The sequence below is a fragment of the Centrocercus urophasianus genome, unplaced genomic scaffold (assembly GCF_019232065.1).
Source record: "Centrocercus urophasianus isolate 14NV4802_14NV808 unplaced genomic scaffold, USGS_Curo_1.0 seq_31, whole genome shotgun sequence".
In the NCBI taxonomy this organism is placed as follows: domain Eukaryota; kingdom Metazoa; phylum Chordata; class Aves; order Galliformes; family Phasianidae; genus Centrocercus; species Centrocercus urophasianus.
Window position 1 is genome coordinate 7751704 of NW_024884878.1, and position 14652 is coordinate 7766355.

The following is a 14652-nucleotide window of genomic DNA, read 5'->3' on the forward strand; positions in this document are numbered from 1 at the left end:
CACCATTTCCCTGGGCAGCCCATTCCAATGCCTGACCACACACTATGAAGAAATTCTTCATGAGAACCAATCTATGCCTCCTCTAGCACAACTTCAGACTATTTCCACAAGTTCTATCACTTGTCACCTGAGAAGTGATACTGATCCGTTCCTCTCTGCAGCCTCCCTTCAGGTAGTTGTAGAGTGATGAAGTCTCCCCTGAGCCTCCTTTTCTTCACCTGAAATACCACCCAGATCATTGATAAAAACATTAAGCAAAGCTGACTCCAAAACTGAGCCGAATTCCATTCACTATGGTTTGAGCCCAGTTAGCCAGCTAGCTCTTCACCCTGTGAACTGTACACCTATCCAAGCCAAAAGCAAACAGTTTCTCCAGGATATTTTCAAAACCAGTGTCAAACATTTTAATAAAATCCAAGTAGGTAGCATCCACAGCTTTTCCCTCATCTATTAAGTGGGTTCTCTAGTCACAGGAGATCATTTTAGATAGGCAGGACCAGCCTTCATAAACACAGGAATGCTGTGGCTGGTCATTTGATTCTCCTTTACAATGCCATTCACGACGAACTTCACTACAACCTTCCCTGGCACTTGCAAGATCTGACTGACACCTGTAGATCCCTGGATATTCCTTCCTACCCTTCCTACGGATTGGAGTCACAGTTACTAACCTCCAATCAACTCGAAAGCCAAGTGTTCACCAGCTCCTTCTGTATCCTTGGATGAATCCCAATCTGGCCTCTTTGTAGTGAATATTCAAATGATGCAACAAGTCAATTAGAGTTTCCATCTGAATTATAGGAGCTACATCTTGCTCCCCACCACCATCTTCCAAAACAGGACGATGGGTATCCTGAGAGCAAACGCTCTTACTAATAAAGGTTGAGGCAAAAGAAGCAATAAGCACCTCGCCCTTTTCCTCATCTTTTATCATGTTTCCCATTATATCAACAAAGAATAGACTCTCTTTAACGATCCTTTTACTGATGAGGTACTTATAGAACCTTTTTTCTTTTACTGCACTAGCCAAACTGAATTCTAGTTAGACTTGTCCCATTTTCTCACTGCACAACTTCATGACAGCTCTGTAGTCCTTATGAGTTGTCTTCCCCTTCTTTCAGAGCTCATAAATTCTGTTTTTCTTCCTTAGTTCCTGAAGAAGCTCTCTGTTAAGCCAAGCTGTCAGCTTGACTTTATCCCCATCCAGCTTTACGTCTAGTGAACTGGGTGGGACAGCCTGCTCCTTCACCTTAACGATCTCATTTTTGAAGAAGGTCCAAGTTTTCAGAAATCTCCCATGGGACTCTGTCAACCACGTCTCCAAACAGGAGATCTTACTACAGATCTACGGTTCTTCTGACCATCTTCCATACTTCACCAAAGACTGAAAACCGTAATTTCATGAACACTGTGCTCAAGACAGACTTAAACCACCACACTGCCCCCATGTCATTAAATCACAGAATGATCTGGACTGGAAAGGACTTATACCACTATCTAGATGCAACTCCCTTGACATATGCAGAGACACTTTCCACTAGATCAGGTTGCCGAAATACCCATCCATCCTGCTCTTGAGTATGTCCAGAGATGGGGTATCTACAGCTTCCCACAACAGTCAGTTCCAGTGCCTCATCACCGCAGTAGTAAAGAACATTTTCTTAACATCTGATCTAAATGTACCCTCTTTAAGTTTAAAAGCCATTACCCACTGTCGTATCACTACACTTCTGAGAAAAACAAATCTCTCTTAATCTTTCCTGCAGTCCCTATTTAAGTACTAGCTGGCTGTTATTAGATCTCTCTGCAGCCTTCTCTTCTCTAAGGCTTGCATCTCTTCTCTCAGCCTATCTTCATGAGAGGTGCTCCAACCTTCTAAGCACCTTTACAGCCCTCCTCTGCACTACTTTAACAGGTTCTATCTCTCCTGAAGAGCCTTTAACCATCTGAGACATCTCTCTACATGTGTACCATTGTGTCCCAACCATGTTCCACCACCTGGAACTACAAAACCATTAGCTAAAAGTATTTTTTTATCAGATCAGCTGTCAAGGCCTACAGTTGAAGTTAGTTCCTGAAATTATAACAAAATTAACATATTAGTTACTCTGGTAATCAAAAGATAGATGGAGACTAGAAGAAGAGGCTGGTACCCATCACAATAGGAGAAGATTGCTTTTGAAAGCTGAAAAGGAAAACGGGCAAATGTCAGTAAGTATTATCCAAGACCCAGGTAAAGTGACCTTAAATATAGGCCCAGGAAACTTCAATTTTATAAATTATTCGTATTTAAATACAAGGCAAGTAACTTTCATGAAATGATGATTAATTGCTGAAGACCAAACAGTAGAAGTAGAGACATGCATTTTACCACTTTGTGCCTTGTAGTCAAATTGAGCATGTCATTTTCTAGCTCAACACTTTTGGCTCTTCCAAAAGCTTAAAACAAGTGATAGTGAGGTTAGGAATTGCCACATCTGTGACAATTCAAACACACAATTACTATAGAAAAGAACATTAGAAGGCTTTGCTGACAGGGAAATACATCAATTTGCAAGACATACGTATAATAGCTTAGTTGGCCTGACGTCTGATAGGTTTTGAAAGAGAACATTCTGCCATAACTTGCTTCCTAACATAGAAGAGATCTTTGCTATAGAAGAACAACTACTAGATCAACCTGCATACTGAGCATCTACTATTGTACCGTAATAATCGAAATCCGGTTTCCAAAATCCCAAAATGTATTCCACACTGGAATTTGAAACTTAAATTACTAAAAAAAAGTTAAATATAAAATTGTACTAAATTATTCATTATAAATACAGCATGAAAAATTCAGAAAGGCTGGACTTCACATATTTAAAATTTCAAACAACGTAAATAGATGGTAATTACTAGAGGACAGTTATTTGAAAAGCAGCTTTGCAGTTTGTTTCAGAGCACTATCTTTACCTTTTCTATGCATTTCCGCAAGCTATGGATATTTCGAACCCACCATCCTATACCCATAGCTCTGAGTTCTGACCACGTTGGATCCCCTTTCTGCATTGCAGGGAGCATGCTCAGTAGTTCTTCTTCCGCTACTGAATGAAATGCCCAGGCAAAATGACTGGTAGATAAACCTAGATAATCACAATAAAAAATAAATAAAACGAAATAAGACCATTGCAAGAAGGTAAGGGAGTTAAGAGAAAAGGGAAGAAGGCCCAATTGTTTATTTTGAACTTTTGACAGCATTACTGATAACAGAAATTTTAAAATATTTTAAGCACTGCACACTGAGTATTTTAAAAAGCTCATGCAGATAAAAGCATTTTTTTCCACTTTAAAACTGTTTAGTTTGCAAAGAATAGTTACTGACTGAAGCCCAAATTCTAATATGTAGCATGAAGATTAGCTACAAAATGAAGTGCAACAGGTCTGTCAACTTTTCAGTGTTTTCATTACCTCTACTTAGATTGGAAAACGTGAAGTTAAAGATTAGTCCAGGAGAAAACATATTTGACAAGAGACATACAAGAACACTGGAAGATGAGAGCCATGATATGAGGGAAACAGTAATTGCTATAAAAGCTAGCTATAGATGTCTGAAACTCTAAGGATGACCATGGGATGCCGCTCTGCACTGTGGCACACTCAACTGCTCTTCTACAAGAGCACAAGAGGCATTTGTAATTCCCACCAATTTCTCAGCTCAGGAGACATGTAAGTATTTCAAATTTAAAGGATACCAGCAGAGACCTAAGTTGATAATACTGTGTTACGATAATTTGGAAATGTTCTAACCTTGTATGTAGCTGAGTAAGTGACCAAATGATTGAAAATATCATCATCTGTTCTGATGACTAATAGAAGGGTGAAGAAATAATCACAGCCAACTCTTTAAATTTGGTTAAATCCTAATCAAATATTCCATTTTGTAATATAAGGTTGGAACTAGTTAAAACTGTACCATGAAAAACTTCATTTAAAATAGTTTCCTGGATAATTACACTAGGTGTACAAAAAAGGTTTTAGGGTCTAAGTAGAGAAGGATCTTACCCCACGTCCTCCCCCAAGTAATAAAAGCTTAAGCAAAGGAGTATTCTGTATTTTCTGCTTCATTACTCCTAAACAATGATATTGGAACATCATGGTGCTACTGTCTGTTCTTTTGGGGAAATAAAATAGAAAAAATAAAATTGAAACTACAAAATTGTTACAGTTGTTTGGTTTTTTTTTTCCATGGATCTCTTTTTTTTTTAATTACAAAATTACCTCATTGATTCTTCACAGACATAATAGAAAAAAATCACATGTACTATACTGACTAACATGTCATTTAAGAACATATTGGTTACCTTGGTGAAGCAGCTGAGCTCGATGTACAGGAGGAAGCGAAGTTGTTAGAAATGTGTGAAGTCGAACAGCTAACAAAAATTTTAAACCGCACTCATCAAGAGTTTCTCCACCTGTAATTAAACATACTAGTATGCACTTCACTGAAACTAATAAATAAAAATAATAAAAATAGCTATTGAGTATCTTATGAGAAGAAATAACTTGTAATTTTACACATACTGTTGCTTTAAAAATGCAATAGCTTAATTCTTCCCTTTAATACAAGAGAAAAAAAAAAATCTCAAATCTACAAAGTTACTTATCAAATAAAACAAAATTATTTCTCTATTTCTCTATGTAGCAGAACAAATACAGGCGGTTAACAAAACTGTCTCTTCAAAAACACTGACATTAACATTCAGTAATGCAGATTTTGACAGTATGAAAGTCAGAAACCTAAGCTGAACCATAAACGCTGTGATAACACAGCAAATCAAAGAGGATATACTGTAACACAGAACTAGGAAATGCTCTGACGAGCCAAAGAAATATTCAAAAATAACAGGAAAGTTCCAGAAAGAGTTGTGAAACAGTAAGACATAAAATCTAGAAGAGACAGCTTACCCTGGCTTCTGTCCCTGCTTTCTCCAATGTCAGTACTAGTAGTAGCAATAGTATCTGCCAAGGCCATCAATGACATCTGTTCCATCCTAGTCAGACCTGGCAAGCTTGAATGAAGCAAGTGACGAGAAAGAACTTGGGCATGCTCTGGTCCAAAGTAAGTTGGGCTAAATTGCGAAAGATCAATTACTTTTGGTTTCACACTGTCTTCCTCTGCATCAAACGTTACAAGTTCATCTGTACTTATAACAGAATTTTGAAAGAGATCTTCATAATTGTCCTTGGGCATATCATTTTTACTTTGACTATTTTGACTATGAGACTTTTCTGAACAGGAATGAGAGGAATCGTCATCTGCAGCAAGCAGAGCATACAGCGGTAATGGTGGAACAGAGTCTATTTCAATATAGTCTGTAGTCTCCATTTTGCTGAACGTTTTGGGATCTCGTGAAGTACTTCCACTAGCACTGATGGTCAGAGATCTAAGTCTCCTATCATGATTAGGTTCAGATTCATTTATAGCAACAACTTCTCCAGCAATGCACTTCACTAGATGGGACAGAATGGCTTTTGTTCTACGTACTTTACCAAGATCCATGAGTTCTAACAGTTGGTGTGGATGGTACTGAGGTAAAGTGGGAGATAGCATATGAGCTGCTTCAAAAAGACCAGAGTCTTCCATTTCTGCAGACAGATCAAAGGCAGATCTTTTCCCACTAAGTTTCTGTGCAAGGCTGGTCATAGATCTGGTCAAGGTTCGCTTTGGTGGAGGCAGACCTGAGGCAGCTGACTGGCTTTCTTTCATTAAGCTAGTTATACTTGGCATACTGCAGGAATCTGTACTAACAGGACCCTGCTTGGCAGGAGGTTGCCATTGAGAATAAACATGCATTTCACAGTCCATTCCAACTACAAGAATGCCATCACGCACCCAAGACAGGGAGACTGGAAAAGGAGGTGATCCCTCTACAGAAGAAACCAAGTCAACAGAACGCAGCAGAACAAACCTAGAAAAGTTTGTAGCCTTTGTAGTAGTACTGCCAATATGGGAGATTGCTACAGCCTCCTTACCAATTTGTTCTTGCATTTTTCCAGACAGCTGTCCAAACATAAAAAGTTTTGATCCAATTCCCACTGTTAGAATATGTGAACCATCCTCCCTAGACATCCAGTCTAAGTGTACTAAGTGCTTAGCACTAGGAATAACATTACCACATGAGAGAGAAACTTCCTGTCTGTTATATGCCACTAAATTACTATCAATACTAACAGCAGAGTCTAACATAGTGCCTATCTCATCTAAATGAAGAGTCTGTTCAAGCACCCACGAAGAACCCCCTGTAGATTCACATTCAAAAATACTAACATGCATAACAAAGTCTTGAGAAAGGTGGTTGTTTTTAGATGTTACCTGCTTGTATGCTACAGCTAATCGGTTTGTGTGTGCACAACTAACTTCAGTTGGGCTTCCTGGAACATTAATAGCACTACTACTAAGAAGTCCATCCTCAATCAGTAACGGCCATTCTTCCCAGATGTATGTTACATCCCTGTGTACATTAGATTCTGGCATGGAAGAAACTGACGATTCATTGGTCACCCTGCATCTCCAGAATCGAACTTTTCCATCTGTGCATGAAGTAGCCAGCAGATAGGGTGCACGACAAACGGGGTATATGGAAGAACTGCTCAGATGCCCTAAAAATAAAATGATTTTTAAATGGGCCAAAAGTAAAAATACTTTTGTTCATTTACCATCTCATTATTTTGAAACAAAGTATCACTACTTCTTCATAAAAAAGCTTCTTCCCAGAACTTCACATCCCAGGAGACGATATTTTAAAAAGTCCTGTGGAGCCATTTTAGCATTAGTCTCTATGTCATTCTCTAGAAAGGATTTAAATTGCACAATTTAAACTTGAGTATTAATCTCACTAGGTACCAGTTTTTGTGTTGTATGGGAAAGAGACATTGTTTTCTTCTCTCTCACCAGAAAGAAGATACACTTCTGTAGTCTCTCCTATCAAACAAATTTCCCAGTCTGAAATCCATCTTTTCAGAATACTGTTCGAAAGACTTCTGGTTGCAACCTAAAATTTTATACACCATCAAAATCTAATTAATGACTGCAAATCAAATTTGTGCTTCTAAAATTTCTTTTATCATCAGAATCTGGACTTAAAGAAATACTAAGTTGTACAGTATAGTAATCCTTATTTTAATATTACTGCCAGGATCCAGATGAAAAATAATAAAACAGGGTGAGCATTAGCAAACCTTTCCAAATTACAATACCTGTAGGTACTGTCTAACAACACTAGATTATTCATTTTGCTCTGAAGGAAAAAAAAAAAAATTACAAACCTGCTGAAGGCTTAACACTTATTATCTCCACTCCTTCTGGCAAACTCAGCTCTTGACTATACACCATTTTTGAAGACAGAGTGAGCCAGCTGGTGCTCTGAAGGTTTGCTCTACAGGCCTGATACTTTTGCGTGAAAGGTGACTGGATCTTCTCTGGATCTGGTGAAGAACACAACTCTTCTGTTTGTGCTGCTGTGTCAGGAGTACTTGAGTCTATCTTTTCATCTGAAAAAAAGTTTGCATTATTAAAAAAAAAGTCAACAATCTCTTTTAACTTAAGAGACTGTGTCACTGATGTGAAAACTTTCAAAGGATAGGTAAAAGCTTAGAATTTTACTTTCTTTTAAAAGAAATATGCTCTTGATCTCAGATTAAGAGAAATTGTAACACACCTGAAATACTGGAACTGTAAAACAGTTTAGTAATTATGAACAGTTATACTGTTAGAGACAGCAAAATTACAGAAGAGGTAAATATGTGGGGTTCTACATATTTTTATTTTTATAGAAATTAATGCTTCATTAGGCATGAAATATTTGCAGCTAGAAACAATTGAACACTCTTCAAAGTCTTACCTCAAAGATCAGGAAGAAGCAGTTTTTCCTGAAATTTTGGCAACATTCATTTAAAACGTAAGATTTAAGAGATTATGTGTTATGAATGCTTTATTACCTTTTAATTAAAAAAAAAACCAACACAGTAAAAGTATGATTTGAAACCTGTATTCTTTGAAAAAACGTAGAAAAAACAACAACAAAACCCTTATCAGTAATTTCTTCACCATGTAAGTAGACTAGAAAATTTTACGTTTTGTCACAAATTTCTTACCTTCTATAATACTTAAAACAACTTTTGACATTCTGCCTGTTGGCAAAAGTGTGATAAGTAAGAGTTGTGGCTTAAAATATAGGAACACGCATTATAAAACTCCTCCAGTGTGTGGCCAGTGTTTGATCTAGGATGCCTTAAAATCCTAGAGTACCTAAACTTTACAGTTTTAGTGGTACTTTAATGATCTGAAAGAGAATTAGCAGATTTCTGTATTTAGATTTGCACATAACTGTAATTGTAATCATTTCAGACGACAGTCCAGTATAACACATCTTAAATTCAAAAACTGCAGAAAAAAACTTCTGAGAAGCAAAACATCTGAACTGTTAGGCTGCATTTACACCATATGAATATGTGCCTTTAAGAAAAAAACAAAACAAAACAAAAAGCATAGCCAACTTAGGGCTCATGATGAATTCAAACGCTTCAGCATTCTGAAAATTAAGAACTAGTAAAGAAACAGTGGCTTTTGATGTAAGCTTTTAACAGAAGAATTGAGGTTCTTTCCAAAAGCTGAAATATTACTTAGGAAACCACTTAGTAGCAGATAGATTCAGAAGAAAGTGAATTTTTTTTCTTAAACAAGCATCTATTCTACAAGGAAAAGGGCTTACCTACTGAGACTGGAATTGACTTCAAATGTAAATGCCACATGTGTAGTAATGAACGGCTTTGAGTATACTCTATTACTATTAAGTAGAATTTTTCAGAAAATCCATTCTGCTGTTTTCCTGATGAAAATCAGAACAAGAACATTTTATTTCAACTGAAAGTGCCAGCTAGCAAGTAAGCTACTGTGAACTGACGCTCAAATGCAATGACTGTATTTAACTCCTTCCCACTACTTTTATGAATATTTTATCACAAGCAATAACCCCTGCCACTTCTTCAGGTACATACATGAAAAATTTCACTATTTTGTTTCAGAGGGGATAAAAATCTCCCATGTGTTTAAAGTTGAGTCCCAAAACTTATTCTCAATTCTACACGTCCTTAATGAGTCTGTTGCATACACTTAAGCATCTACTATTGAATTTGTCCTTTAAAAAAAAAAAAATATTGTAAGCCAAGTACTTGAAATGTTTCATTAAAGAGTAGAGGATTAAAACTGAAGTGATTTAAAGCAGTAGGTACACTCAAGTGAGAAGGCAGGTCTACTACATTCTAGGTCATACTTACAAAGGATCCATTTAATCCAATATCTTACATGGCAGCAGCACGTGCAGTCTTCCAGAACACATATATACACAGACACCCAAGACTGAAGGGCTTCCATGCAAACACATGTCAAATTTACTGCCGCATAACTCTTATTTTTTTTCCTCATTTCAGCTCTTTCCATCATCTCATTTGTGTTTCTGGTAAATGCGGCTCTCAGTAGTGGGCAATTTCATAGACAGTATCTATTACTCCACATCTTTCTTAAGCAAAAACAGCTAATTCAGAATCAATCCCTATGTACATTCAGCTCATGTCATTTTTCTTAAAACGTATCTTTTCTTACACCAAAAATATATTTCCCATATCTAGTTCTAAGCAACATTTTGATACTTCACACAATTTTGCTTCCTCATATTTAGCAGTCTTACTAATACTGCTGATAACTTGGAATCACAGATCACAACTTTATTTTGACCTTTGTTTTCCAAACCATTACGTTGGAACAGAACAACACAAAATTGAGGATGCCTAAACAACAAAAACACTGATCAACTCTACCAATGAAAAAAAATTATTCCAGAGAACTTGGGAACAATCTTAAGATGCACAGAATCATAAACCCTATAATTATAACTATGCAATATCCATTAACTACTCACAGTATTGTATTTTAAGTTGTGGGTATTTTGGGGATGGTTTGCTAATTTGGAATAATTTTTATTGCATTATTAGGCCTTATGATAGCATTTAGCTTATGTGAAGGATGAGCATCCTTAATGAAAGGATGTAGATAAGTTTGCTGTTACATCATATCTTTCAATTACAGGCTTTAAATTTTAAAACACTTTACGTAAGAAGCGTCTCAACAACAAAATGCTTTAAAAAGTAATTGATGGGTACTTCCCAATTTAAGCTACTTTGTCTAAATTTGGATGCATATTAGTCCCCCAGGCACCTATTATAGGTTTCCTTACACTACAATTTCTTTAGTATACAAAGCTCTTAAATGAAGAAAATGCAAAAGCCTATACAATAAGTTCTGCAGAAAGCAACATAAAATTATTTGTCTTCAGTATTTAATGAAAAATAGTTCTTTACCGGAATCCACTACATTATTCTTCTTATCAGGTGTTTCTTTCTCTTGGTTATTTAAAATGAAGTCTTCTTGAAAAACATGGAATAACTGTGTTTTCCTGCCATGCTAAGAAAGTAAAAGACACACACAAGATCTGAACATCAGATTGCATTGCATAAGCTTTCTCTCTAGCATGGGAGCTTTTAAGTTGATTGTTAAGTTGAATACAAGAAAAGTTTCCCCAATAAAATGCACCTCATTATTACAATTTTCTCCATCTGCAAGTTCTGTGAAACTAAAAGCAAGTGTATTAAAGTGTATTAAAAATCATATAATATCCTGAGTTGGAAAGGAACCACACGGAATATCAAGTCCTGGCTCCACACAGGACTGCCTCAAATTCAAATTTGATGTCTAAGAGCATTGCCAAATGCTTCTTGAACTCCAGTCGGCTTGGCTGGTCAGTGTAAGTCAGAATGAATCTTTGAATATTTTATTTCACTTGACAGTAAGCTGTAAACATAACCTCTATTGTTAACACTTTGTAACGAGGTGCTTATAGTATGAAGTACAGAAAAAGGTCTTACAAGCTCTGTGATAGCATCCAATTCAATGATACATCCCGGACGTGCAGTAGATTGCTGACTTATGATGTTGAAAACTTCACCAACGTATTTCTGTTTTAAAAAAAGTCAGTGGGATGATTCCGTTAACTCAGTTTTGTCCATTTCTGTAACAGCCTACTAGCTAGATGTAACATCTAAGCAAATGTTAGCAAAAGCTATATATACACTGGCTGCAAGTCTCCATAATCACTGATAACATTTGTAGCTTTATCAAATGACATACTATTTCTGTTGTCGAAATGTGGGGAGAACTTGACCTAAACTGAAAAGCATCACATGCAGCAGTTTACTGCTCTTTCACTGAGCTGAAACATTTTTTCAACTGTAGTGCCACTGTAGTGCTAAAAAGCTTTATGGTATCTGTTTTTACAAGCAGAACTGGACTACTGTGATCTGCAAAATCCTCAGTAACCAGCTTAGTCATTTTGTAACAAATCTGTAATTATATCACTGAATGAGATTCCAAACCTCCAAAAACTTGACACAGAATTCACTTACAGAAATCTCTGGATTGGATTGCTCACACAGAAGTTTTTTAGCATCTATTACAGCTTGATATAATCTCAAATGCTGTCCATCACTAGCCACAAAGCAGGCACTTGGAGAATTACAGTATGCACCTGAAAAACATGAATGCATAAACTGCTCAAAATATTCAGACACCAGCTAGCTCCTTTCTTCATCAAGAGGAAATTTACAACATACAAAACACAGCATGAGAAATATTCCCTCCTTAATTTCTGTTCATATCCAAGAACTACAAAGTATAATGCTTAGCAAACAAACTAAAGAACACAGAACGAAATCAGAATTTGGTATTTAAATTAGAGCAAAATCTACCTCCGTTTTTAAGTGTTCACCCCAGTCTGCAATCTAAAGAATACACTAGCATCTGAGCACATCTCTTCATTAGCTCCTAAAATAAGAAGTACATGAAAGAGGCAGAACTCCATAGCAATTCTTCAAAAGAGTATACACAATTTCAAAGCATTGGTAGCTTGGAAATTTGTAAAATAAAGGATTTAAGCTTAACATATTTTCTTCAATGTATTCACATATATCTACATTGCCTACTTAATAGTATTAACAGCTCAGATTACAGTTATACTGGAACTCTTAGCAAATCAGGAAAATGAACTCACCAAGGCAATAGCTGGGTATAAGAGTGGGCAGCCATGCAACATTAGAAAAAGCTGAAACATGGAGAGAATTGATCCGAGCAAGCTCAGAAACTCCACCAGAAAAGGACAACGGTCCAACAGGATCAACTCTCCAAAGAATAAGTTCACTGTAAACTGCATTGGGATCCTGGGATGTTACATTTGCACTGCCTCTACCCTGAAGTCTTACTGTTGACTCCTTAGAATTTAAAGAATCATTTGCCTGTTTTGCATTCTCAACATCTGGTGAACTTAGAGCATTGTGATGTGAAGTTGTAAGCAGCAGTGGTAATACTGAATGGCAAGCCAAGTCATTAAGATGAAAACGGTGACCACAGTATCTTGATTTATGTGAAATACTAAGCACAGTTGAAAAGGCAGATTCTTCAGCAAAACTCACTAGCCATTGGTTCAAAGACCCATCTGCATGTTTGGAAATCATCATAACATTGGGTGTGAAAATACTCAGTTTTAAACTGTTGGTTGATTTACTGTGTCCAGAAGAGATAAGCATAGATGAAGATCGTGTAAGGCCAGGAGGCTTTTGTTTGCCTTGTTGAATAGCCAAGTCAACATTTTTGGTACATGCATACATCACTATACTTCTGCAAAGAGAGTTTGCATCACCCGTTGGGAATGCAACAGGAATCCTTGAAACAAAAGACACCTGGAATTTTAATAAAGAAAAGAACAATAAGTATCAAAATTTTCTCAGCACACTTTCTATTCAGTAAAAGTGTGTAATCCTGAAAAAAAAATAAAGTACCTGCACCTGTCGAAACATTCCAGGTTGGTATTCATCCAGCCAGTCTACATGCCACACTAGCAGTGAACCATCCATAGGATGTATACTGAACAGCATATCAGCATTTTTACTCCATTCAGAAAGCAATACTTCAACTTCGTGATCTACAACAGCAGAAGATGAAGGAACAAGGCTTGATGCTGGAGTAGTCTTTTCATCACCCAGTACCTTCTTCTCTTCATTTCCTTTCTGTTCATCTCCATTTTCATTAGTTTCTAGAACACAAGTTCAGAGAGCAGTGTCTTTCAAGCACTGGAGCACCTTGCAAGACTGTTCTAAATCACTCATCCAAGCATAAATTTTAAATAATGAAAGCTCTAATCAAAAATCCTTCAGTGGATTACAGACAGTGACTAACTAACCAATATTGCTGAGTTTGCATTTCAGTTTGAAATATTTTCCCCTTTCACAGAATCACAGAAACACCCAGGTGGAAAAAAAACCTGCAAGATCACCCAATCCAACCATCCACCTATCACCAATAGCTCTCACTAAACCATATCTCTCAACACCACATCCAAACGTTCCTTGAACATAAGAAGGATAAGAATGTTTTTGCATGCATAGGCTGAATAGCAATCATCTCCAAACTATGTATAATATTATGTATTCAGTTAAATATTAAGCTGCTTAAATGTGGTGCACATCAATACTGAATACAAGAAAGTTTAGTTTTAACATTAAATCAACTTCCTCAAGCATGTGTTTTTTCTTTTTTTAAAGAGACACTTTAGTTCTTAATAGTAGGAGGGAAGGAAATTCACAGAAATGTTACTGCAATCTCTCTGTTCATTATGTATTAAATTGCATGCCTCACAGTCCAGATGAAGGAATATTAAATGTTGTAAAATGAAAGCCATTTGTCTATGAGACTTTTACCTTCTTCCGATCTTACATCCATTGGATTGGATTCCTCCGTATTTGTCTCAGGAGAATGATGTTCAAAATTCTTTTTAAGTTGCTGCAAAAATACTTCCATGGATAAGGTAAAATGAAGTTCTTTATTGTTCAGCCAGTGCACTACGAAGGGTCCACTTTTTTCTTCATTTTCACCAAGACTCAAAGATGTGATAGAAGGGAGTAGAGGAATATCTAACACAAAAGATATTAAAAACTTTATTCAAAACAAAGCAGTTTGGACAAAAAATTAGTTTTTAAAAACTGTTTTCAAGTCGAAACTCAATCATGAAAAAAGAAAAAGGACTAAGTTGCCATGACTCAGACCTCTCAACCAACATCACCTTTCAGTATCACACTGTTCTGTTGCTATCCACTAGGGATTTTATACTGGGTGTTTCTTTAGTACGCCCCATCAGCATTACAGTATGGCCCTGTGTATCAGGTTTATGTGGCAAGGTTCTAGCAGCAAAGGGTTGCAGGGATTGAAAGAGGAGATCAAGACCTGCCCAAAGTTAGTTAAGAGCCAGCTCCAGTTGCTTCAAAAGGGACCTATTCCTGCACAGAGCTGATCCACAAGCAGTACTGGTTGTGTTTTCTTTAGAGCAGTTAAAGAAAGGGAAAACACTGCAGCACAACGACTAGGAGAAAGGAGTGAGAAATGCAAAACAGCCCTGCAGGCACCAAGATCCCCATTCCCCTGCACTGCTCAAAAGAAAGACATATAAAGGTGGATCTCTGGGGAGAAGGGATGTGTTTTTAGTTTGCTTTTAGTTCTTCCTGCCCTAG

General features: G+C 36.8%; 1 protein-coding gene across 2 annotated transcripts in view; it reads right to left on the reverse strand.

Annotated features, from left to right (window-relative positions):
- DMXL1 (Dmx like 1) overlaps positions 1-14652 on the reverse strand; it is a 72257-nt gene that overhangs the window by 33089 nt on the left and 24516 nt on the right. For both annotated transcript variants that reach the window (XM_042829401.1, XM_042829402.1), the window contains exons 10-20: positions 13846-14058; positions 12928-13181; positions 12144-12828; positions 11500-11621; positions 10963-11052; positions 10399-10501; positions 8754-8870; positions 7309-7533; positions 4948-6642; positions 4344-4454; positions 2956-3125 (exon numbers count right to left, since the gene is read on the reverse strand). In XM_042829401.1, coding sequence (XP_042685335.1) covers positions 2956-3125; positions 4344-4454; positions 4948-6642; positions 7309-7533; positions 8754-8870; positions 10399-10501; positions 10963-11052; positions 11500-11621; positions 12144-12828; positions 12928-13181; positions 13846-14058 — 3785 coding nt within the window. The remainder of the gene's footprint in view (positions 1-2955; positions 3126-4343; positions 4455-4947; positions 6643-7308; positions 7534-8753; positions 8871-10398; positions 10502-10962; positions 11053-11499; positions 11622-12143; positions 12829-12927; positions 13182-13845; positions 14059-14652) is intronic.